This window comes from Arachis ipaensis, chromosome B2, assembly GCF_059453495.1.
Source record: "Arachis ipaensis isolate K30076 ecotype BB chromosome B2, ASM5945349v1, whole genome shotgun sequence".
NCBI classification, from domain to species: Eukaryota; Viridiplantae; Streptophyta; class Magnoliopsida; order Fabales; family Fabaceae; genus Arachis; species Arachis ipaensis.
Genome location: NC_142437.1, coordinates 109930783 through 109957189, shown reverse-complemented (window position 1 = coordinate 109957189; position 26407 = coordinate 109930783). Strand labels below are relative to the sequence as shown.

The following is a 26407-nucleotide window of genomic DNA, read 5'->3' as shown; positions in this document are numbered from 1 at the left end:
TGCTCAAATTAACATGGGTCGCAAGAAGAACTAAGATAAAGATCATATTTGAGTGCACGTATTTGGAATAGTACATATGTTATGAGGTGGTGATGTTGTGAACTTCTCTCCTTATTCATTCTAAGGCTATGAGATGTCTTTTAGGTTTAGTTGATCTAGAAGACTGAAATTCTCTCAACATAAAATGCTTGATGATTTGTTGTGGTATCATATGATGTTCTTACACCTATATATAGTCAATGTTATAACCTTCTCTTTAACACTAGAATGGTGGTTATAATGTAGCAGTTAAATTCATAAACTTGAGTTAATAAGCATTAGAATGAGTTACAGGGAGTTAATGGTCTCTTTGTAACATCTTTTTTGAAATCCGAGAGAACATTTAATCATTAATCTAGTTTCTCAAAACTTTTCATACAATTGAACCCGATTCTTAGTATTGAACTTATAAAAATATTTTAGAACAGACTTTTCAAACTCGGTATGTTTTTTTTAAAAAATATTTTTCCATCGAATTTTAGATCTCAACCCAAGCATCTCATTCTTTAAGGTGGAACTTTTTAATTTGGTTATTTTTTTTATAAAGTCCAAACTCTAACCATAACTTCTATCAAGCGTAGGTTATCACCTACTATATAACCTACTATTTATGAGTTTGGAAATTAGACTTTTTCTAAATCAAAGTTTGCATGTTATGTTTCTATGATCAATAGTCCATGTTTTTCATTCTTTGAATGTCTAATTGATATTTTTTTATTTTTAAAATTTTTTAATTTAAGAGACTTTCCATGATGAGTACTTTCCCCGTAATTTTTAGGCCAAAATATCTGTGTTTTCGAGACTATGGTAAAGATATAATAAAATAAATTCGAATTGCTAAAATTAATAATTATTAAATTTATTATGTATGAAATAATAATTCAATCATAAAAATATTAATTTAAAAAAAAAACGATTTTTTGTAAAATAATTATTTTACTGAATTTTTTTCATTTAAGTGCAATCTATCTAAATAATTTTTTTTTGCATCTAAAGCAATTATTTAGACATGGATGATGAAAATTTTCAATTTAAACTAATTGACTCATGAATTTTTTCTAATAAATAATTCGTCGAACGCAAATCCCTAACACTCACAAATTACTATAGTACGCACATGAATCTCTCTCTCTCTCTCTCACATTTATATTGCCTATACACCTCCTGGAAAATGTGCAAAGAATCAAGGGGAAAAAAAAATAACAGTAGTGAGCTGCAATAAATAAAGCCTGGCAGAAAGATACCACATCATGTATTGAAAGGTGTGTAGATCTCAAATGGGGCGTTCCCTATGCAACACCCATATAATATAGGCCCGATTGACCAATAAAAACTTGCCTCTTTCTCTAACTTGTAAGCAAGTTTTAAGAATATATATTGTGTCCACAAGAATAAGAACAAACTTTTTCCTTATTATTACTATTATTATACTACACATTAATCATGCGTTATATATTTGCTATTTTATTATTATATTACCTACTTGCATGCTTCATGTTATATGATTGAAAAAGAACTAACAATCTCAAAGCATAAGAAGAAGGAGAAGGATGTGGAAGAAGGGATTTGTTGTGGTTGAGTTATTATTATTGTTGGTATGTTCATCAGTTTTGTTAGTAGTTGATGGTTTGAGAAGAGATGAATACCCGCCTCAATTTGTGTTTGGTGCTTCAACATCTGCATATCAGGTTCTTTAATTTCTCGTCTCAAATGAATGATATAGTTTTGATAAATGGAGTGGTAATTAATAAATAAGATATATGGGATGAGAAAAGGTAGAAGGTGCAGCAGATGAAGATGGAAGGAAGCCAAGCATATGGGATACTTATGCGCATGCCGGCAATGGTACTACTATCTCTTCATTAATTTATGGACTCACAATCTTCTTTAGTCATATCTTAAATTCTTTATTAACAATTTTTGTAATAGATAAATTAGTATTTTTAAACAAAGAGTTTAACTAGGAATTTACTTTTTTTTTTCAATTAATATCAATAATTTTGTATAAATTATTTTTATCTTAAATTTTAAATCTTAAAAGAATGAGGGTTAAATTTTTTTAGTTAATATTAATTAATTAAAGTTGATTCTTTATATCTATTCTTTTAAAAAAAATGATAAAATGATCTTTGATTTCTTTTTTTAGAATATTAGATAAATTAGTCTCATTACTAAAATTTTTGGATTAGTGATGGTTTTTGCGACAAATTTTTTCTGTTGATAATTAACTACAAATTTAGAGAATATAGCGACAGAAAAATTGAGAAGTGAGTTTTTCTTAAATTTTAACAAGAGATAAGATTACTTGTTTAATATTTTAAAACAAAAAAAATTAGTCTTTAATTTTCCTTAAAAAGGATTAGGAAATTAATTATCTGAAATTCATAAAGATAATTAATTAATTAATTAATTTTATCAGAAATAAATTTATCTAATAATCTAAAAAATTATACAGCTAAATATTTTTATTTAAAAATAAATTTATCCCATAAAAATTTTGTTAGGATTAATTTGAGATGATTTTCTGGCTCTGATGCACATAATGACACACATAGATACGTCTAGTTTTCTTTTAGGGGCTCAACATACACTTTTAAGTAGGGTATTCGTGAATTGAATTGTGTGGGTTAAAAAATATTTAAAAAAAAAAAAAAAAAAACTAGACAATATTCATAAGTAACCGACTTTACTTGGTTTATTAGTAGATTGGTTTGGACTTGATTGCATATACAATATTCATAAGTAACTAGTGTAACATAAACTTCTTAACTTTTCTAATTATGCTGTTGATAATTTAGTTACAAAAATTGCTAGAACTCATGTTACAAAATCCTTAGTTACCCTTACAATAATGAATTACCCCCTTTTGAATTAAATTTACAGCAAATATGTTCAAGGGTGATGGAGACATTGCATGTGATCAGTATCACAAATATAAGGTGAGTACATATTATAAAAAACAGCCACTAATCAGTTATTTAATATATAGAATTATGTATTTGATATTTTATAACAAAATCATTATACTAAACAAATTTGATTATTGTAATACAGATTATTTAATTAAAAATATATAAATTAATATATATAAATATACATAAATATATAGTATTTAATTTGACAACTGATTTTTTATGTGAACCTAAATTATTTTTATAAATACCATGATCGAAGGAACATTAAATCTTTCCTCTTTGACATATATATCATACTTAGATCAATTAATTATTAATTACCAATACTTGTTGATCCAAATATTTATGCGCAGGAAGATGTACAGCTCATGAAAAAAATGGGATTAGATGCCTACAGATTTTCTATATCATGGTCAAGACTTATTCCAGGTGACAAAATTATATATGTCATAACGGTGCAAGCAAGAGAAGTGTAATATTCTAGTATTGAAATCAATATGATGTGTAGGATATGGAGAATATATTATTTTTTTTGTTTTTTTAAAGATAACTAAATGGCATTTTCTTTACTCTATTTATAAAATATATACTTTAAATTAAGAATATTTATTTGTTTTTAGAGTATATACAAAATTCTCCTCCTCTCTTCTACAAGAGTAAAATAAATTATTCTTTAGTTTGTTTGACCAAAGTATCCTTTCAATAATGATTATATATATAAACAAATTACAATAAAAATAATAATATAAATATGTATTTCTTATTAATGTAATAAATTTTATTTACTTTTAATTTTTATCTATAATAATGAAAAATACAAAAATTGAAATTAAATATTTTGCTAACAATGCAAGTTAAAATATTTTATACTATACTATCAAAATATTAAGCATAAATAAAAAATGAATCACCAAAAACATAAATGAAAATTATTACATTGATAATAACAAAACAATTATCACTAAATGTACCAATATATAATTATTATGAATGTATATTTTAGTCAAGAATTGTAAATTTTTTAAATAGAAAAGATGAAAATATTATTTAGATATCTCTTAGAGAAAAGAAGTAGTGACATTTTTTTTCAAACTTATGTCAAGTAAATGTGATTTTTGTACTAGACATTCACTTAATTTGATTTTGATGTGCTATGAATAATGGATCTTTGTACTTCATAACAAAATGTTACTTCCTCCAGTTTAACATAAGTCCGAAATTAATCACGCACAAAATATATAGAAATGATTTAGAAATATTTTGATTTTAAATAAACTAGATTGATTGTATAAAATTACCGCCGTTAATTTTTCTTATTCTACAATTGCATTTTTTCTTTCTATTTTTTGTCTCTCGCTTATTTAATAGGATTATTAGTAAAAAAAATGAATTAATATTGCCTATTTTCTAAAAATTAACACTTATTGGACCAAAACAACTTTTATAAGACCTTTAATTATTTTATACCAGAAATATTATATCATTGTTATTTATTGGTATATTGCTGAGTTCTGAATTTTAATTACCACCAGATGGAAGAGGCCCAATCAATCAAAAGGGATTACAATATTACAACAATCTTATCAATGAACTGATAAGTCAAGGTTTATGCGCAAACCATATCTTTAATTTATGCTAATGTTTTAATTAATATCTAAGAGAAGTCTTTCCATTATGTATTTTTTATTTTTGCGGTAATACTAGGAGGATAAAAAAAAAAGTCAAAATTTATTTTATTTAGTGTTTATTAATTATTGTAACAATTAATAAATGTTAAATAAGATAAATTCTAACTGATTTTTAGCTAAATATTTTTGGATAGCAAATATTTCAATTATTCTTGTCTTTTCTGTTCTTGTAGGAATTCAAGCACATGTTACATTACATCACTGGGACCTACCACAAGCTCTTGAGGATGAATATGGAGGATGGGTTAATAAAAAAATTGTGTATGGTTCCCAGACTTCAAATATCTAATTTCATAAGAAAATAAAGTACTAAAATTATTCAGAAAAAAAAAAAGGTTACTGCCACAATTTATTTATGAAAGAACTAAAATTCAAATTTTAAAGAAAATAATTATATTGCTACAAAGAAAGATGATATTATTAACATATTATTTTGTGCGTGCATATTTTTGTAGAAGAGACTTCACAAGATATGCGGATGTGTGTTTTAGAGAATTTGGAGAGAGAGTCAAACATTGGACAACAGTGAATGAAGGAAATGCTTTTGTAAAAGGTGGCTATGATATAGGATACTTACCACCTCAACATTGTTCTCCTCCTTCTATATATAATTGCTCTAAGGGAGATTCTTCAAATGAACCATACTTAGCAACACATAATATGTTGTTAGCTCATGCATCAGCTGCAACATTGTATAGGAACAAGTACCAGGTAAATAACGTTTACTATTATTACTGTCTGTCTATTAGAACTATAATAACTATTTTATGTTCTTTTTTTATTAACTTAAATTTTCAAAATAAATAATTTTATGACAATTATATTAGATATATACCACAATTAATTACCAAAAATAACTACTAATATAAAATATATATTAAAAATTGATTAACCAATAACACATATAGACACAAAATGACTGATTTTAATATACATGTAACATTTTTGTTACATTTATCTTGGACTTCTTTCTAAATTTGGTAACATTATTGTAAAGATATTATTATATCAGGTGATGGTTTTCTAATTTTGATAACATAATTATAAAGATATTACACAAGGCTATGGTTAGAAACTAGCCTTGATCCAAAAATAATTTGATTAGCAGATTGGATTATATTGGGCTAATTTGACTTTTAGATAAAACATAATAAATTAGATATTATACGTGATAAAATTATAAGATTTAATAAGATAAAACTGAAGAGGTATATTACAATACACATATATAAACAAATCATATAAATATTAAATAGAGAAAATTTCACTCCCCTCCCTTGCGAGATGCTAAAATAACACTCCCCTCTTCTCTATTTTATAAATGTACATTTTCTTCCTTTTTAACTTTTAAAAAACCTCCTCTTTAATCTATTTTAAATTTTTTGTGTTAACTAATATTAACTTTATTCATTTTTTAAGAAAAAATAAATTATTTTTTGAAAAAATACCCATTAGCAAAAATTTTATTTTTCATCATTAAATTTTGCTTACCAAAATATCATTTAATAAATTATTTTTTATTGATTAAATTGTATTTTTATTAAAATATTTTTAAAAAATTAATAATTAAATTATTTTTTTTAAGATACCTATCCTTCAATAATTTTTTAATTATTAAATTATGATTTTACCAAAATTTTTGTTAACAATTATTTTTATATTTGATATCAATATATATTATTTTAACATTAAATAAAAAAATCTTACCACTGTTAATATGTATAACAATTAATATATATTGATATTGAAAAATAATCTTACTAAAATTTTTTATTTAATGTTAAAATAATATATATAGATATTAAAAAATTAATAGTAAAATATAAAAAAATTGTTAACGAAAATTTTGGTAAAATTATAATTTAATAATTAAAAAATTATTGAAGGGTATTTTAGAAAAAAATAATAATTTATTAAATGGTATTTTGATAAGCAAAATTTAATGATAAAAAATAAAATTTTTGCTAATGGCTATTTTTTAAAAAAATAATTTATTTTTTTTTAAAATGGATAAAGTTAACATTAGTTAACACAAAAAAATTTAAAATGGATTAAAGAGGAGGTTTTTTAAAAGTTAGAAGGGAGTTGAATGTACATTTATAAAATAGAGGAGAGGAAAATGTCATTTTAGTATCTCGCAGGAAGAGAATGAAATTTTCTCTATTAAATAATAACACTAGAGTATGTAAAAATGTAAAAAATAAATTATGGAATCCTATCATTTATTATAAAAGGATGATTTAAAAAAATGAATTACACTCGAATATTTTATCTCTCCAAATTATACGGATCATTATAATATTCTTATAATAAATAAAATATATAATATGACATAAATCTAAAATGTGAGTACTATCATTACAACACAAATCACTATTAGCGGAAAGAACATAATAATTACTATATCTCTTATTTAATTTATGTTTTTGTGATAATTATATATTTTTCGTTATTACTATATGTTATACTTTTTGCTACTATTAAAAAAGTCTTTATAAAAAACTGTATAACTATCGCTAAAACTTTTTAGCAATAAAATATAAGATGATTAATGTCTAATTGCTGGTAATATATTAACAACTATTTTTATTATCGCAAAAAATGAAATAAATATCCGTTAAAAAATAATTTAAATTAATTTAAATTGATAACTTTGTATTATTTTTAAAGTATTTTAAATTAATTATATCTCTTTTTATCATTTTAATACTTAAATATTAGATTTGTATAATATATTAATATCTATGAAAATATAATAATTACCCATGCATTTAAGTATTATATAATTAAAATTAATAGTGTATTACTTGTAATAAGAATTATTAAAATTAATGAGTTATAACTTAAATGGCATAGTCTCTCCATACTCACCTAAAAATTGCAGGTTCGAGTCTCACTCCTAATTTTAAAAAAAAAATTATTAAAGATAAAATAAAGTTTAGTAAAATTTTAAATTAAAGCCTATTTCAACCTAAAAAGTGCTACGAGGTTAAAATTTTCAACCCAAATTTGACCAAAAAAAATGAGAAAAAGACTTTGCGTTGTGCGTATTACAAAGTCGAGTTATGCCTTAATTGTGAACTTTCCATCCCATGTCATATATACTTTAATGATGACATTTATAAACCGTGAATACTCTCATAATGATATTTTACACGAAGATAATATTGTAGACTATTAAATAATTTGATATATTTAATTAACTATCTAAGAATTCATAATATCATCTTCATATGAAAATGTCATTATGGGAATATTTCCCTTTATAAATTTGAGTAATTTACTATAAAACAAGATATGATTAATGCAGGACAAGCAACATGGATTAATTGGGTTTAATCTCCTTACTTTTGGTTTTGTTCCTCTAACAAATACAAGTGAAGATATAATTGCTACTCAGAGGGCTCAAGACTTCTCTCATGGGTGGTAAGTATGATATTAATTATAATATAATCATTTCTCTTTACAATATAATTCAATTGGTTTGTGTGTTTTTTTTATGGTTGTAGGTTTTTGAATCCCTTTATTTTTGGGGATTACCCTGAAACCATGAAAAAGATGGTTGGTTCAAGGCTTCCAGTATTCACAAAAAGTGAATCAAATTTGGTGAAAGGCTCAATTGACTTCCTAGGAATAAATTTTTATGTTTCATTTTATGTTAAGGACAATCCTAGAAGCCTGCGTATAAAAGATAGAGATTATGTAGCAGATATGGCTGTAGAACTTACAGGTAGGTTTATACCATATTCTATTTACTTAATGTATCATCTATTTACTTAATTGAGTAAAAAAAAAATCTAATTTTATGTTATTTTTGAATGTAGCTTATACCACAAACGAAACATCATCTGATGAGGTAACAGTAATATTGGAACTTAAATAAATCTTATTTTTTTAATATTTTAATTTATGCATGGGTGATGTTTAACATATAAACGTCTCTCTATAGACATGATACATGACAGAGCACAATGGCATCGTTTGATTCATGTAGCCGACCCCACTTAGTGGGACAAGGCTTTGTTGTTGTTTGTTGTTGATGTTTAACACTAACTTGTTGGTTGGTACGGTTTAGATTCCAATCATTCCATGGACTTTACAAGGGTTGCTTGACTCATTGAAGAGTATCTATGGAAAATTTCCAATTTACATTCAAGAAAATGGTTTGCTTCTCTTTATCTTGTCTCTCCAACACTATAATTTGATAACAAAATACATTGACTTCTTTTGAAATTCAACTATGTTATGTATACACAAAAAATCAACCAACAAATCAATCGGTATAAATTATGTATTGAAATACAAAATAGACAAAATACACATTAAAAATAAGGTACATAATACATATATGATTATGATTAAATTTCTATTGATTATTGTGTCAAGTAGATGACATTAACGTCTCAAAAGCTTCCAATAATTCTTTTGTCAAACAAACCAATCCTAGAATGATATGATTATGGTCATTATTTTTTGGACTTCACAGGCCAACAAACACACAGAAGTTCATCATTGGAAGACTGGCCAAGGATAAAATACTTGCAAGAATACATTGAAAGTATACTTCATATGCAAAGGTAGTACTTTCATTTTCATTTTTAGCATTTTTCTGTTTTTTCATAAAAAATTATTGATCCTTTGCTAATTCAATTTCTAATTTTGTTTTTTTTGGGTGATTGTTAAAAGGAATGGACATGACATAAGAGGCTATTTTGTATGGTCGTTCATGGATGTGTTCGAATTATTGAGTGGATATGAATTCACTTATGGCCTTTATTACGTTGATTTGAAGGACCCCACTTTGAGGAGACAACCTAAGCTCTCTTCTGTATGGTACTCTAACTTCCTCAACAACAGAACTATGGACCCAATGGTGGCCATGCAAATTGAAAAGAATTCTTCATTACATGATGCCATTTAATAATGTAATAAGGACTTGTTAAAAATCTAATTGATATGAATTTGTGCTATGGTAATAACTTGGCACTTTGCCAAAGAATAGTAAAGTGACATAATTCATGGTGTAAATTAATGGAATTTATTAGTCAACATGAGATGATATATTATATGTTACCTAGAAAGTTTTGATCATGTCTCTTAATTGAAGAAAGAATGAAGGATAGGTCTCTCTTCCGATTTTCATTTTGCAGAAAGAAATTTATGGAGCTATTTGTCATAGAAAGTATATATAAGCATGACTAAATAGCTCCATGAATCTAGAGTGACGCCTAAATATGTTTGAAAAAGATTAAAAGAAGTCCTTCTATTGTAGCAGAACTATTCCAGCAGTAAATTATCAGAGGTTTTGCAATGAAATCTACTTTTCTAAGAGTACAAACAAAGCTTTTCATCTACATTGCATGTGAAGCAGCACCATAACAAACAACATGTTCAGCATGTATAGCAGAAGAGCTATTAATAGTTAGTTTAACACTTCCAAAAAATAGCTCCTCCAGTTAACACCAACAAAATCTGTATCCATGTAGAAAATTGCATTGAAGTCCTCAACTCTTTGGAGGAAAAACATGTTAGGAACTTGGGTATTATGCGGTGTCCAAAGTCCTAGATCGGGTAGTATGAAATGTTTGATGTTGTATTAAGAAGAGTGGTTCTTCCCACTTAACAACTAGCTTTTAAGGCGTTATTTCCCACTTTCTCTAGGTACTTAATACATGTAATCTTTTTTCGTCCTATGCAGTCATCATTCTCTTTTGTCCATTTAACTTCAAGCACCACTCATCACAATGGAACTAATTGAAAATTTGAAACGAAATAATCTAATATGCATGTCATGGGAAAAATTTTATTCCAAATTCTTTAATATTACCTACCTATCTGTTCATGTAAACACACGAAGCATTTGCACAACTCAGTAACCCTTTGACTTACAATTAAAAATGAAGTACCTGTTCCTATCCAATGGCTAAGAAGATTGCTTATACTCCCTGCCAGAAATGAGAGGTTTAGGTGGGGATAAAGACCTAATTTCAGGTGCTGAACTGGGAAAAAGTATGTTGAGCCTGTGCATCAGGATATCAGCCCTAGATGGAATTTCATTCAGAAGAAACTGCTGAACTATCGGTTTCTTGAACCACTCCATGACTGAATCTCCTGTGGCCCTAAGAACCACCTTACTGACCTCAAATGGAGACTCTACAGAGCTCAACATCTGCGCAATCACGATCTTTAAAGTGGGCCCTGTTACCAACTTAATCCGTCTTGGTACAATACCGTAATAGAGCATGCGCTTCCTAAACCTATGAAGAGTGTGCACTACTGCTATAAGAGCTGCTCCAACAGACAAGTTTCTAACATCAAGGGACCAGGCGATGTGCTGATCAAAAACTATAGCCTTTGGGAAAAGCTTGTTCTCATATGCAACCTTCCAAACACATCGAGCTCGGTTTATCTGCCCCATTAGAACTAGGTAATTGAGAAGAACATTCACAAAGTACCTTGCTGCACCTTCCTCCAATTCATAATCAATATTTTGAAAGAATTCCCTGACGAAAGATAACACCGGTTGTCCCCTCTGGTCTGGGCCACAGAAAAGTCCGCACATAAAAACGTGCGCCTTATGCTTCGTAGCACTAAGGATAGACATCAAGCGTCTCTCATTCTGCTCTTCCTGACACCTAACTAGATAAGCTAGAATGGAAGTGTAAAGTATCAAGTCAACTTTTGCAGCCGAGTTTACATACGTTTCAAGAAGAGGCTTGGCTGATTCATATAATCCATTCTTCATGCACGACTCGAACAACTGCCTGATTATAAAATTATTGGTTCTAATCCCGGATGAGCCCATGAAACGCAGCCACCTCAAAGCAAGATCAACTGAACCTTCCCTGATATAAACCATCAAAACGTCACTAGCTGTGACATCCACTGAATATCCCATGGCCTTCATTTCAAGTAGGATTTTGGCAGCCACATCCACCAGCTTCTTATTAGCAAGTAGAGTCAAAAGAACAGTGTAAGTGCTCAGAGGAGGCCTCAAACCAGCATTTGTCATTGAATTGTACAGCCTCATGGCATGATCTATTTGTCCAGATGCAGCATGCATTTCTAATAGACAAGTATAAGTAGATGGGGTCGGCAGAAAGCCCGCTTTCTCCATGTCTGAAAATGAAGACAGAGCAATGTCAAGCTTCCCTGATTTCGCATGGGATTCAATGATCAAAGTGTATAACCCAAAGTTAGGCCTGTACCCTGTCTTCTTCATCTCATCCCAAAGCTTAAGAGCAGTTTCTAACTTTCCAGACTTCACATAAGATTCAATTAGAGAAACAAATATAGTAGGTGGTGGCTTGTACCCATAACCTCGCATCTCTGTGTAAGCCTTCATTGCACTGTCTAATCTCCCAGCCTTCCCCATTGAATCAACAAGTGACAAAAAGATGCTCAGGCCTGGCCGGAAACCTCTTCCTTTCATTTCTTGGAAGAGTTTGAAAGCAGCATCAAGACGGCCTGACTTTGCCAAGTTTGGGATCATCAATTCATAAGTTGAACTATTCAATGAACAGCTGGCCTTTTCCATGCTCTCGTATATCTCAAATGCCTTATAAGGCAAACCTTTACCCAAAAACAAAGTAATAAGGGAATTGTATGTTTCGGTGTCAATCTCACCACCGGCCTCCTGTATCTTCTTAAAGCAGCAAAATGAGACCTCCAACTTTTCAGCATTGGCCAAATATTGGATCACCCGATTACATGAAACAGACAAGGAAGCTCCAGTACTGGTAGAATCACCAACCATCTCATCAAACAATGATTGTATTCCATCAAAGTCCCTACGCTGGTTAAGAGAATCAAACAAGATAACATAACACTCATCACTAGATGAATACCAAGGTTGCCGCTTCGCCCACCTAAACAAACTCAAACATGCATCACTATCACTAATGATCTTCAAGGATTGAACAATGTGAGTCATGTTAGGCACAAACGGGAGCTTGTCCAATTGTGTCTCCAACTCTGGCCCCCATTTCCACCTCTTCACAACCTCAACTATTTTCGCCACAGCTGCAGCATTTACAAAGGGCTTCTTGACCTCACCCACCACCACATGATCATCAATCCCAGGCTCCACGGACCTTATACCCTTACCCTTGTAAAGAATACTACCCGATTCATCCAAGTACTCAATTTCCTCAGTCCATTCCTTATGCCCACCAGCATTATGGCAGTAGTATCTGATTGAACTAAGCTGCTCAACAAAGTTCAAATCTTTGCAGAAACCTGCGATTCTCCGAACCGAAGTGAATGCGGTTATAGAGGTACAAGATATTAACTTTTGCTCAAAAGGTACCGGGGAAATGAAGGAGCGAGAGACAAAGAGATTGTGGGTGAGTTTGCAAAGATTTGTAGTGGAAGAGAGCAATTTGCGGTGATGGATCATTGAATAATCTTCTTCAAAATAATCTTCCACAGGTTCCCCAGTTCATTTCAGGTCCAACAATAGTAGCCTGTAAGGAAAGTAAGAATTTAACAGGAAGAGAAAACAAATAAAAAGTGATGCAGAAGAACGACAGTTCAACTAAAAATAGTTTAGAGCAAGTACAGGATTATAGGAATTGAGCATCAACAAAAATTAGCAGCCAAAACACAATAACAATTTGCAAAATTCAATTTATAGCAGAGGCAGCAAGAACACCATCGCAATGATCAATAAAAGGCTATGCATGGATTGGATTATATAAAATCGAATCATAATCAAATTAAAACCAATTTTCTGGTCCAAGAAATTTAAGAGATAACTTTTTTCTTTTAGGAAAAAAAGGGTAGCAAGTCACAAAGTATTGCAGAATCATATTGTTATGAACCCTTTCATTTATAAAATATATACATCAGAATTACTCTAATCAGATTTTGTTTCTGTTTTCATAACTAGAACATTGGAATAAGCCAACAGAAGAATCTAAATGAAGTTAGAAGCCCCAGTCCATGAAATCACACCAGACTCGCAATCAGAATATTGAGTAAAATTAACAATTCATTATCTAAGGAAGTTCCAAAATGATTTTCAGATTCCAAAATCCCACACTTCTTCCTTTTGTATTTCTCAGCAATGTTAACAATCCAATCAAGCTGAACATCACATGAATTAGCACAAAAATCACAAAGCCGCATTGTTTCCCCCTATAGATATAAAGTTATGATCAAAAGCAAAGGGAGCATAGCAAGCAAGAACAAGGAACAATAACAGGGCTCATAGGTCCAGAAACAAAAAAAAAAAAAAAAAAAACAACAACAACAGAACCAGCTCCATTGAAGGTAACAGCATTAAAGCTTCTTCTAACTAAATATGCAAGAACATATTAACAATAAAAAACTGCAAGCTACCAAAATCTACCAACATCCTTTAAAGCTTCACCAGATCAAGCCCACAGATTCACACAGAAGAACAGAGTATACTCACAAATTCGCACCGAAAAAGCAGCAGAAGCAGAACGGCGAACGCAGCGGTGGCGACTGGCGAGAGTGGAAGCAGGAGAGCTGACGCCGAAGCAGAGTGGCGTCGTCGCAGACTCACAGCACCAGAGCAGAAGTTGAAGATTGAAGAAACACGAGCATCAGGCGGCGGCGGCTGTGACGGAGACAATGAGACGTCGGCGGAGAGAAAACTCCACACACACAATAAAAAACCGACAGAAGCACTCTAAATTGGCAGCTGGCAGCTAGAAGCGGAGAGGCTCAGGCGGTGGCAGCGAACAGATAATAGAGAAGTGCGAAGTGATGCAGAATCCGTTGAGCATAATGGAACTTTGTTTTTTGGTCGTAGAATAATGGATTTTCATTTTTGAACTGGTAGAAATTCGGTTCTGAAAACCGGATCGATTATCAAATTGATGAGTTTGAAAAACGAAAACTCTAAATTAATATTTGTGATAGACTAAACATTATTAATTATATTAATTGTAAAATTATTAATTTGATTTTCATTTAATATATGTTAATTAATAATTTTGTAATGCAGGTTTATTATTGGGCCGAAAAATAAAACAAATGTTGCAAGCCCAAATCAAAATTTACATTCAGTCTTGTTGAATGCTTTTATATTATATGGCTAAATGAATTGTTATATTACTTGGGCCAAATTGAATCATTATTGCTACAAGCCCAAGTTAATCACATTTTGCCATACATCCCAATGCATGATTCGAAAAATAATTCATCAGGAAAGCAAATATTATTATTTGCCTTATGCCTTCCAACGAACCTCAACTATTGCCATATGATGGATTTCAAATTCACTCAATTTTCATTAATTGCATAGGAACTATGAGAGAGAAACTGTCATTGATTAGATGGCTTGACTTGATGAGGCATGCTATCTAAAAGCTAAGGGAAGTAAAAAGCAAATCATTTTTCTTAATCAATGTATCAATATCCATTGTTTGCTTTTCTTTTCTTCTCTCTCTCTCTCTCACTTTCTTCATCTTGTTTCGGTTATTACCCAGCAACCATGGAAGCTACACCTACTCACCGAAAAGAAGATGGAGCAAGCAACAAGACCATCTCAATGATGGCAAGAAAACATAAAAAACGTAGTGGCTAAGATCTGCAACCATGAAAGGAAAGATATGGTGATGAGATCTTGGCTTCTCCATACCAAAAATGGTTGAAGGAGATTCGGCCAGCAAGGAGAAGATCCTTGGAGAGATGGCTTGTCACTATTTTTGGGTTCACTCATCACAGAAGGTAGCTAGGGTGGCTACGTGAGGGAGGAAGCAAAAGTGGAGCAGAAGAAGTCATCATCATCATGAAGCATCAAGGGCCAGAAATCCATCTTGGAAAGCAAGCCAAGGATGGAGCGCTCGGATTGATGAAGAGTGATGACCAAGGAAGGACTAGAGGTAATTCCATGTTGGGCTTTGCATGTGTTATCTCTTCTCTCTTTGGCCGAACCGGTTCTGTTTCTTGGAGAAGAAGAAGTTGGCTTGGCTTTTGGCTTCAAATATGGAGGCTTCCCTCTTCTATAAAAAGAGAGAACAGCCACGGTTTGGAGGAAGGAGAAAGTGTGAGAGTGCAAAGGCACAGGGTTCTCAGAGCTACCTGAGCTAACAGATTTCTCTTCTCCTTCAATGTATTCTGTTTTGTAATTTTCTGTTTAATTTTGTCATGTCTTGAGTCTCATGAAAAAAGGCAAACAGTGAGGTTTGTATGAAAAAGCCATAGAGCGAAAAAGGCAGAGAGTGCAAAATTAAAAGAAAAAAGCCATAGATGTCCTTAGAGTTCCTTTGTTCATCTATGTTGTGTTTCATGATTCTGTGGGAATCCCCTTGTAAGTTGGGTTAGCATTTTACAGTCTGTAATCAGAAAGATTATAGTGAAATTCCATCATGTTTGTGATAGAGACTAGATGTAGGCTGCACTACACTTAGCAGCTGAACCAGGATATATCTGGGTGTAATTTTCTCTCTTCTCTACTCCATTTCTATTTCTACTGCACAGGAGCAAAAACCGAAAATATCTCGTGTCAAGTGACGAGACAAAAAGAAAAGTCTCGTGGCTGGGGACGAGACAAAAGAAAAAGTCTCGTGGCTAGTCACGAGATAAAAAGACAAAAAAAATTCTAAAATTGGTTTCAAAGGTCAGCAAGTATTATCAAGCAAAAAGGGGGCTAAGATTCAACCCCTTCTCTTAGCCCCTGATAACCATCAATTGGTATCAGAGCTTGGTCTCAAAGAGATCAAGCTTTGCAGCTTGGAGAAAAGATCCAGATGGCAGAAAGCAGTGGCTCTAATCTGGTGTCCTACAACCTCACAGAAGGACAGTCAAGCAATAGACCGCCTCTTTTCAATGGAAAAAACTATACCTATTGGAAAGAGAGAATGAAGATCTTTGTCTAAGCAGTAGACTACAAACTCTGGAAGATCATCTTGAAAGGTCCTCAATTCCCAACTAACACAAGTGCAGAAGGAATAGTTTCTCTTAAACCAGAAGCAAGCTGGACCGAGGAAGATAGGAAGAAGGTGGAGCTAAATGCCAAGGCAGTGAACTTGCCCAACTGTGCTATCAGCTTTGAGGAATACCGACGGGTATCACGATGCACAGCGGCAAAGAAAATCTGGGACAAACTACAAATCACTCATGAAGGAACCACCATTGTAAAGAAGACTCGGACAGATATGTTGAACAGAGAATATGAAATGTTTGCAATAAATAAATGAGAGTCTATTGATGAATTGTTTGAATGATTCAACATCATCATTGTTGGCCTAGATGCTCTAGAAATTACATATCCTGATTCTGTGCTTGTGAGGAGAGTGTTGAGATGTCTCACAAAAGAGTGGAAAACAAAAGCTTTAATTATTTCTGAGAGCAGTAGCTTAGATTCCATGACTTGTGATGATTTGAGAGGAAACCTTCTTGCTTTTGAAAACACTTATTTGAAAAAAGATTCAAAAAAGAAAGGAATTGCTTTTTCTTCTATAACTAACCCTCTGGATGGTGAATCCAGTGATAACTCTTCTGAAAATGAGTTTGTATTGTTTGCCAAAAAATTCAGGAAAATGGTAAAGCTCAAAGGCAAAGGCAGCAGCTCAAGGAAAATGAAGAAAGACCTTAGCAAAGTAACTTGTTACAACTGCAAGGAAATGGGGCATTTTAAATCTGATTGTCCCAAGTTAAAGAAGGAGGAGAAGCCAAAAAGCGAAAAGAAGAAGGGGCTGATGGCTTCATGGGAAGATTTGGAAAATGACTCAGATGATGATGATGAGGAATCCGAGACCAAGTCACAACCATGTCTCATGGCAGATTACATAGATCAGGTAGTCTTTCATAACCCTAACACTGAAGATCTTCATCTTATGATAGACCACCTTTCTAAAAAAATAAGATGCTTCTTACTGGAAAATCAAGAACTTGAACAACAAATCACCATTCTTAAAGCTGAAAATAGTTTTCTTAAAGAAAAAGTAAGGGAGGCCGAAATTGCTTGTGATCTTGTTGAAGAAAATAAGCAGTTAAAAGCCCAACTTAGGAGCTGTGAAAGTGATCATTCAGTTGTTGCATATGTTGATTGTTTTAGAAGGAATGAAGAGTTGCTTAAAGAAGTCAAAAGGCTTAAAGAAGACTTAGCCAAGTTCACACAAAGTTCTGAAAATCTGAATCAAATCTTGGCAAGCCAAAAACCTCTTTACGATAAAGCTGGCTTGGGGTTTTATAAATCTGTTGAAAAATCTCATTTTGAAAATATTGCCTCATCTTCCAATGATACAAGATTTCAAAATCCAAGAAGATTTAACAAAACAGCAACTCCAAGATTTTGTAGACTATGCAACCGAAATAGACACTTTTCTATACAATGTTTTTTTGGTGAAAGGATGATAGGTGATAAAGTCTACAAGGTTGTTCTTGATTATAATGGCTTAGGACATAAGAGATGGTTTAACGTGAAATGATCCAAGAAAATTTGGATACCTAAGGTTACTTAAGCTTGTTTTGTAGGTGTGCCTAGCATCCAAACGGAAGGAGAATATGTGGTATATGGACAACGGATGCTCTAGGAATATGACCGGAAAGACAACCTTCTTCATAAAGCTTGATGAATATGATGGATGTCTTGTCACTTTCGGTGATGATGCAAAAGGAAAAATAGTGGCTGTTGGAAAAGTTGGTAAAAATTTCTCATCTTGTATAAATGATGTCCTTCTTGTAAATGGTCTGAAACATAATTTACTTAGTGTTAGCCAATTGTGTGATTTAGGTTTTGAAGTTATTTTTAGGAAGTTTGTATGTTTGGTTGTTTGTGAGAAAACTGAGGATATTTTATTTGAAGCTAAAAGATGCAATAATGTGTATGGATTGACTCTTGAGGACTTGAAAGAACAAAATGTGACATGTTTTATGTCTCTTGAATCTGAAAAATGGCTATGGCATAGAAAGTTGGGTCATGCAAGCATGTACCAAATTTCTAAGCTAGTTAAGAAAAATCTGGTTAGAGGAATTCCAAATATCAAATTTGATAAGGATCTTACTTGTGATGCTTGTCAATTAGGCAAACAAGTAAAATCCTCTTTTAAACCAAAAGATGGAATTTCAACCCAAAGACCATTAGAGATGTTACATATTGATCTTTTTGGTCCAACAAGAACTCAAAGCTTAGGAGGTAAACACTATGGTCTTGTGGTAGTAGATGATTACTCTAGATTTGGTTGGGAACTTTTCCTTGCTCATAAAAATGATGCTTTTCATGCTTTCTCAACTCTTTGCAAGAAGATTCAAAATGAAAAGGATTTAAAAATCGCCCATTTGAGAAGTGATCACGGAAGAGAATTTGAAAACCAAGATTTTGAAAAATTCTGTGATGACTTAGGAATTTCTCATAATTTTTCATGTCCTAGAACACCTAAAAAAAATGGGGTGGTTGAGAGAAGGAATAGAAGCCTTCAAGAGATGACTAGGGCCATGCTTTGTGAGAATGAGATTCCTAAATTTTTATGGGCTGAAGCTGTGAATACAGCTTGTTACATTTTGAATAGGACAATCATTAGAAAAGGGTTGAAGAAAACACCCTATGAGCTATGGAAAGGAACCCCTCCAAATCTTAAGTACTTTCATGTTTTTGGATGCAAATGCTTTGTACTTAACAATAAAGAAAACCTTGGAAAATTTGATCCAAAATCCTATGAAGGAACGTTTGTTGGATATTCCACCACAAGCAAGGCCTATAGGGTCTATCTCAAAGAGCATAGAACCATAGAGGAATCCATACATGTTACTTTTTGTGATTCTAATTTAATTCCAAGTGCTATTATAGATAATGATTCAGATGGTGAAGAAGCTGGAACAAGTAAAGAAAATCTCAAATCTGCTCAAAATGAGGAATCTGCCAGTCCAGTTTTGTCTCGTCAGATTGGAGGAGACATTTTCATTTTATCTCCTGAGCAGACACGAGAAACTGAAACAGTGAGACCACCAGAAACTCATCAAAGCTCAACACCACTTCGAAAGCCTAGAGAATAGAAGTCTATGAGGGGTTATCCTCAAGACTTCATTATTGGTGATCATTCTCAAGGAGTAACAACAAGATCCTCCACCAAAAGGCAATCCGAACCAAGCAATTTTGCCTTCCTTTCACAAATGGAGCCCAACAATGTCAAACAAGCTCTTGAAGATCCATCTTGGGTCAAAGCAATGCAAGAAGAGCTTGCTCAATTCGACAAGAATGAGGTTTGGACACTAGTACCTCATCCGGATGGTAAGAAAGTTACGGGTACTAAGTGGGTGTTTAAAAATAAACTTGGTGAGGATGGATAAGTTGTTCGTAACAAGGCTAGATTAGTGGCCCAAGGTTACGATCAAGAAGAGGGTATAGATTTTGATGAGTCTTTTGCTCCGGTAGCTAGAATGGAAGCCATTAGGTTGCTTCTTGCCTATGCTGCCCATAAAGGTTTCAAAATGTTTTAAATGGATGTTAAATGTGCTTTCTTTAATGGCTTTATTGATAGAGAAGTGTATGTGGCACAAACCCCCGGTTTTGAAGATAAAGAGTTTCCAAATCATGTTTTCAAACTATCTAAGGCTCTTTATGGTCTTAGACAAGCTCCAAGAGCTTGGTATGAAAGGCTTAGTGTCTTCTTGTTGGAAAATCAATTTCAAAGGGGAACCACCGACACAACTTTATTTATTAAAGCATCTAATGATGATATTCTCCTAGTTCAAGTTTATGTGGATGACATTGTATTTGGTTCGGCCAATGAGTCCTTGTGTGAAGAGTTTGGAAAACTCATGACTAGTGAGTTTGAGATGAGTTTAATGGGAGAGCTTACTTTCTTTCTTGGCCTCCAAATTAAACAAACTCCTAGTGGTACCTTTATTCACCAAGGAAAGTATGCAAAAGAACTTATCAAAAAGTTTGGCCTTGAAAGTTCCAAATCAATGGGAACACCAATGCATCCTAACACAAAACTTGAAAAGGATGATAATGGCCAAGATGTGGATGAAACAAGGTATGGAGGAATGATAGGTTCACTTATGTACCTTACCTCCTCTAGACCGGATATTGTTCAAAGTGTGGGTGTATGTTCAAGGTTTCAATCTTACCCAAAAGAATCTCATCTCTCGGCCGTTAAGCGCATCATTAGATACATTAAGGGAACTAGTGATTATGGCTTGTGGTATCCTAAATCTGATGACTTTTGTGCAGTAGGGTTTTGTGATGCAGATTATGCGAGAGATAGGGTGGATAGACGGAGTACATCCGGCATGTGTTGCTTCCTTGGAAGCTCACTCAACATGTGGTCAAGAAAAAAGCAAGCCACAATGGCTTTATCCACAGCTGAAGTTGAATACATTTTCGCATCTGCATGTTGCTCTCAATTAATTTAGTTAAAAACACAGTTAGAAGATTACAAATTAAAAATCAATAGTATACCCTTATTTTGTGATAATATGAGTGCTATAAACATTTCAAAAAATCATGTTCTGCACTCAAGAACCAAGTACATTGAGATCAAATATCATTTCATTAGAGAACATGTGCAAAAGGGTACTATTGATATTCAATTTGTAAAATATGAAGACCAAATTGCTGATATTTTTATAAAACCCCTCTGTGAAGACAGATTCTGCACCTTGAGAAAAAGTTTGGGAATGTTTGATTTAAGTTTCATTGATAACTTGTGAATATTTGACTCTGTTCAGTTTTGTCTCATAGAAATGGACGAGATAAAAATGAGGGCATGATAAAAGGGCTGTGATTAAGGGAGAGTCAGCGCCAAAGTTAATTCTCATGGGCCCCACCAAATTTCCTTGACCCCAATCTGACCGTTTTGTTAGTTTCTCATTTTTTAAATCACAATCTCTTTGTTGTCTCATCAAATCTTGTTGGAAGAAGCATGGTGTCAAATCAAATCTTTCCTTCCAACTAATCCCTTGATTCAAGGAAACTCCTTTTTCAGTTTTTAGAAACCTCCCTAGTTAATAACCGCGCCCTTGATGGTCATTAACTCCCTCCACTATCTCTTTCCAATCAGCATTTAATGTCCCTCTAACCTCCCTCCACTCACCTCACCCTTTGGTCTTCTCTTTAACTTCCATCACCATTCATCTTCTTCATAATGAAAAAGAAGAGTACCAAGAAAGAGCGAAAGAATTCGTCTCTCTCAAAAGCCTTCCACTCCCCAAACGAACACACACATACACATTCACTCCACTTCTTCATCTTCTCCCTCACCTCCCACCAAGAAATCCGAACCAATGAGGCGCAAAGTAATAGCCCAGAAATCTTCTGGAAGGAGAAAAAGTGACAAGAACAAAGAACCAAGCATGGAAGAAGAGGAAGAGGAATCTCATACATCACCCCCTCCATCACCACCGAAGAAGTCCACTCCACATGCATTTGGAAAAAGCTCTCAGAAGACCAAAGGTTTCATGTTTCACGAGACCAGGGAACCCGCAAACCTTGGATCAATGGATTTCAAGAACAAATTTCATAAACCACATTCTCATTTTGATCCTTCAAGGTTTTCTACATGTGCATTCTATGAATTCCACCAGGAGGTTTTGGAAAAGCGGCATTTGTGTCCCTCATACTTGGTGAATCTTGATTCTCTAGCTGCCAAAGGGATCAATTTACATCCTCTGTTTGACAATCTCAAATGGTCTCCATTGCTTCTCATTCACAAAATGGTTTACCCAGGGTTGGTAAGACAATTTTATGCTAATCTGAGATTGATTGATGGTAGTCTTCACTCCTACGTGAAGCGTGTGCATATCACTCTGAATGTTGAGACCATCGGCTCTGCCCTTGGATACACGGATGAAGGACCGAGGGTGTACATGACTGATAAATGGGATGCACACGTTGGGGTCACATACAAGCAAGTTCTTCAATATATCTGTGAAAATCTGTCTGGACTAGACGGCACTGTCTCCACCCACAAGGCTCTTGGACCAACCAACTCACTACTGCACCGCATCGTAACTCACATTCTTACCCCACAGAGTGGCTCTCATAACAGGGTAACAGTATCTGATTGTCTCATAATCTTTGCTCTCGTTACTTCATCTTCTATTTCATTTAGTTATCTCATGATTAGACATATGTGGGAGTCTGTAAAGAGTACCAAAAAGGCTAATTTACCTTATAGAATGTTTCTCACGTGCATTTTTGAGTACTTTAAGGTAGATTTAACAAATGAGGATGTAGAAAACAAAGTTTCTATGATCAAAGGAGGCGACGCTGTTAAAAAGGGAAAGAAATCTATGGCTTCTGATGATGATTTTGAAAGTCGGCCAGAATCCTCCAAGGCAACCGAATCTATCAGAGACATTCTCACAGAATTCTCAAACATGTCCGAACTCATGGTACAATTTCATAGGTCAGCACGCAAACTAGCATATGAAAATGAGTCGGCTTGGAAGAAATGCAAAGATAGGGTCGGTCTCATGCTGGAAAGCCTTGAGGATGAAGTGGGTAGTGAGGCAGCGGCCGAGGAATCTAACTTTAATCTCTCTGATGATTAAACTTATGTTTACTGTTTGATATTGGCACACTTAGCCTCAATTTGTTACTTTGTTTTGTTGGGTTGGATACTGCTAGTAGTATAACTCTGTGATACTTTGTGGACACCTTTGGATTATATTTTGGATTATATTTTGCATACTCTGTTTTCCATGATAAATCTTTTTGTAGGTGCCCCTTTGATGATAAAAGGGGGAGAAAGTGCTGAAAATTGAAATCTGAAAAAAAAAATAGGGGATGAAATTTTCTTTTGAAAATTCATGATCACCCTTGTTAAAAAGATACATCTGATGCTTGATAAAGCATGTTGATAATATTGATATTGCATTTGCTTCACTGTGATTACTGCTATTGGAAATGCATTTGGTTTATGATGTTTGACAATGTATTTGTTTTGATTATATGAATGCCTGGTTGTTGATTTATCTTGATGAATATGCATGCTTCTATTGAAATAGGAATATTCTGATTCATTATGATAAACATGCTGGCTTGATAATTTATTTTTGGCAGTTCCTTTAAACTGTGTTATGTAAATAAAATCTAACATCTGCCATGTTTTGATCATGTGTGTTTCAAAAATATTTTCCTTACCATAATAATATTGCTCTAATATCTTGACTGGAAAATATTTGAAAATCTTTTGAACAACAATTTTTGTACTCAATTGATGTGTGTAAAGATTGCGCAGAAAATCAATTTATGATAACAAATAAGTTTTGATTATCAATCCAACTCTGCTCATAAATCAAGCATTTAACATTTCAAAATTAATATGTTGAATAACATTGTTACTTTAAGCTTGATTAAAATTGTTACAGGTTAGTGCTTCCCTTGGTAAAAATGGCATATATTAAGGGGGAGTCATGTGACAATTGGAAAGGGGGAGAAATTCAAAAATTCAAAGGGAGTACTCTCTACTCAATTATTAAATTTCTTTCCATTTCAATTTTGATAATGTTTGTCATCAAGGGGGAGATTGATGAGTTTGGAAAATTCTAAATTAATATTTGTGATAACTAAATATTATTAATTATATTAATTGCAAAATTATTAATTTGATTTTCATTTAACATATGTTAATTAATAATTTTGTGATGCAGGTTTATTATTGGGCCGAAAAATAAAACAAATGTTGCAAGCCCAAATCAAAATTTACATTCAGCCTTGTTGATTGCTTTTATATTATATGGCTGAATGGATTGTTATGTTACTTGGGCCAAATTGAACCATTATTGCTACAAGCCCAAGTAAATCACATTTTGCCATACATCCCAATGCATGATCCGAAAAATAATTCATCAGGAAAGCAAATGTTATTATTTGCCTTATACCTTCCAACGGACCTCAACTATTGCCATATGATGGATTTCAAATTCACTCAATTTTCATTAATTGCATAGGAACTATGAGAGAGAAACTGTCATTGATTAGATGGCTTGACTTGATGAGGCATGCTACCTAAAAGCTAAGGGAAGTAAAAAGCAAATCATTTTTCTTAATCAATGTATCAATATCCATTGTTTGCTTTTCTTTTCTTCTCTCTCTCTCTCTCACTTTCTTCATCTTGTTTCGGTTATTACCCAGCAACCATGGAAGCTACACCTACTCACCGAAAAGAAGATGGAGCAAGCAACAAGACCATCTCAATGATGGCAAGAAAACATAAAAAATGTAGTGGCTAAGATCTGCAACCATGAAAGGAAAGATATGGTGATGAGATCTTGGCTTCTCCATACCAAAAATGGTTGAAGGAGATTCGGCCAGCAAGGAGAAGATCCTTGGAGATATGACTTGTCACTACTTTTGGGTTCACTCATCACAGAAGGTAGTTAGGGTGGCTACATGAGGGAGGAAGCAAAAGTGGAGCAGAAGAAGTCATCATCATCGTGAAGCATCAAGGGCCAGAAATCCATCTTAGAAAGCAAGCCAAGGATGGAGCGCTCGGATTGATGAATAGTGATGACCAAGGAAGAACTCGAGGTAATTGCATGTTGGGCTTTGCATGGGTTATCTCTTCTCTCTCTGGCCGAACCGGTTCTGTTTCTTTGAGAAGAAGAAGTTGGCTTGGCTTTTGGCTTCAAATGTGGAGGCTTCTCTCTTCTATAAAAAGAGGGAACAGCCACGATTTGGAGGAAGGAGAAAGTGTGAGGGTGCAAAGGCACAAGGTTCTCAGAGCTACCTGAGCTAACAGATTTCTCTTCTCCTTCAATGTATTCTGTTTTGTAATTTTCTATTTAATTTTGTCATGTCTTGAGTCTCATGGAAAAAGACAAACAGTGAGGTTTAATATAATTATAGTTTAATATAATTATAAATAAACATCTTAAAATATAATTATAGTTTAATATAAATATTAAAATATTTTCCAAATTTAAAACACTCTAAAATATTCTCAATCAAATCCATATATTCTTATCAAAATACAAACTCAAGTTAAATAGTAAAAAAAAAATATTAAATATTAAATACCAACATAAAAATTTATCAATCATCAAAATCTCCAAGAACTTATTACATACCACCTAAGAGTAGCTCTCAAAGGATAAATCCAATCAAAACCACCATTAACAAGAGACTAAACAGAGCATTTTGATGACTTCACTCATTGACACGTATACAAAGTGTGGCCATGTTGACAAGGCAAGAACCTTGTTTGATCAATTGAAATGTAGAGATGTCGTTGCATGGAGTGCTATGATTTCAGGATATAGTCAAGCGAAACGATGCAGCGATGCGCTTGCTCTGTTCAGTGAGATGCAAAAGGCTAATGTGGAACCCAATGAGGTTACTATGGTTAGTGTGCTTTACTCTTGTGGGGTTCTTGGAGCTATGGAAACCGGTAAATGGGTTCATTTCTATGTGAACAAGAAGAACAAAAAATTTCAATAATGATTTGATTTCTATTTTTTGCAACAAAAAGAAAATTTTAACAAAATATTTAAAAATTGAAAAAACAGCAACGGCACAAAATTAATGAGCAGAAGTACAAAATTTTCAGTAATTATTTGATTTTTATGTTTAGCAGCAACAACCAAAATTTAACAAAACTTTCAGAAATTAAAAACACAGCAGCAGCACAAAATTAATGAATAACAGTATTTGAATAATGATTTTCTTTTCATTAATTGATTCACAAATTTTGCTCCAACCAACAGAAAAATTAGCATTATCACCAACATACAAATTTTGCTCCAACTAGCAGGAAAATTAGCATTATCATTCAGCAATAAACATTATTATATTACAAAATAGCATCAAGTAAGAAGAAATTTTTTTATTATTTTATTATT

At 32.7% G+C, this 26407-nt stretch overlaps 2 protein-coding genes across 5 annotated transcripts; one reads left to right on the top strand and one right to left on the bottom strand.

The window, feature by feature from the left end:
* The first annotated feature begins 1589 nt into the window (after nt 1–1589).
* Nucleotides 1590–9603, top strand: LOC148575191 (beta-glucosidase 11-like). Its single transcript, XM_016328474.3, has 13 exons — nt 1590–1727; nt 1815–1884; nt 2923–2978; nt 3308–3383; nt 4487–4558; nt 4816–4903; nt 5098–5353; nt 7953–8068; nt 8152–8372; nt 8467–8498; nt 8718–8805; nt 9129–9219; nt 9329–9603. Exons 1-13 carry the CDS (start codon nt 1590–1592, stop codon nt 9561–9563), a joined length of 1539 nt encoding a protein of 512 aa, XP_016183960.1. The 3' UTR covers nt 9564–9603.
* An 831-nt stretch (nt 9604–10434) lies between these two features.
* LOC107625764 (pentatricopeptide repeat-containing protein At1g79490, mitochondrial-like) lies at nt 10435–26379 on the bottom strand. 4 transcript variants are annotated; one of them, XM_088503767.1, is made up of 3 exons: nt 25720–26379; nt 14061–14463; nt 10435–13107 (listed from the first exon to the last, which is right to left on the bottom strand). In XM_088503767.1, the coding sequence occupies exon 3, from the start codon at nt 13038–13040 to the stop codon at nt 10566–10568; it is 2475 nt and encodes an 824-aa protein (XP_088359893.1). In that variant the 5' UTR covers nt 13041–13107; nt 14061–14463; nt 25720–26379; the 3' UTR covers nt 10435–10565. The 4 variants fall into 4 exon arrangements, with proteins under 4 accessions (XP_088359893.1, XP_088359892.1, XP_016183955.1 ...); XM_088503766.1 differs by having other exon boundaries at nt 14061–14512; nt 25720–25946; XM_016328469.3 differs by having other exon boundaries at nt 14061–14228; nt 25720–25946.
* Nucleotides 26380–26407: the final 28 nt, after the last annotated feature.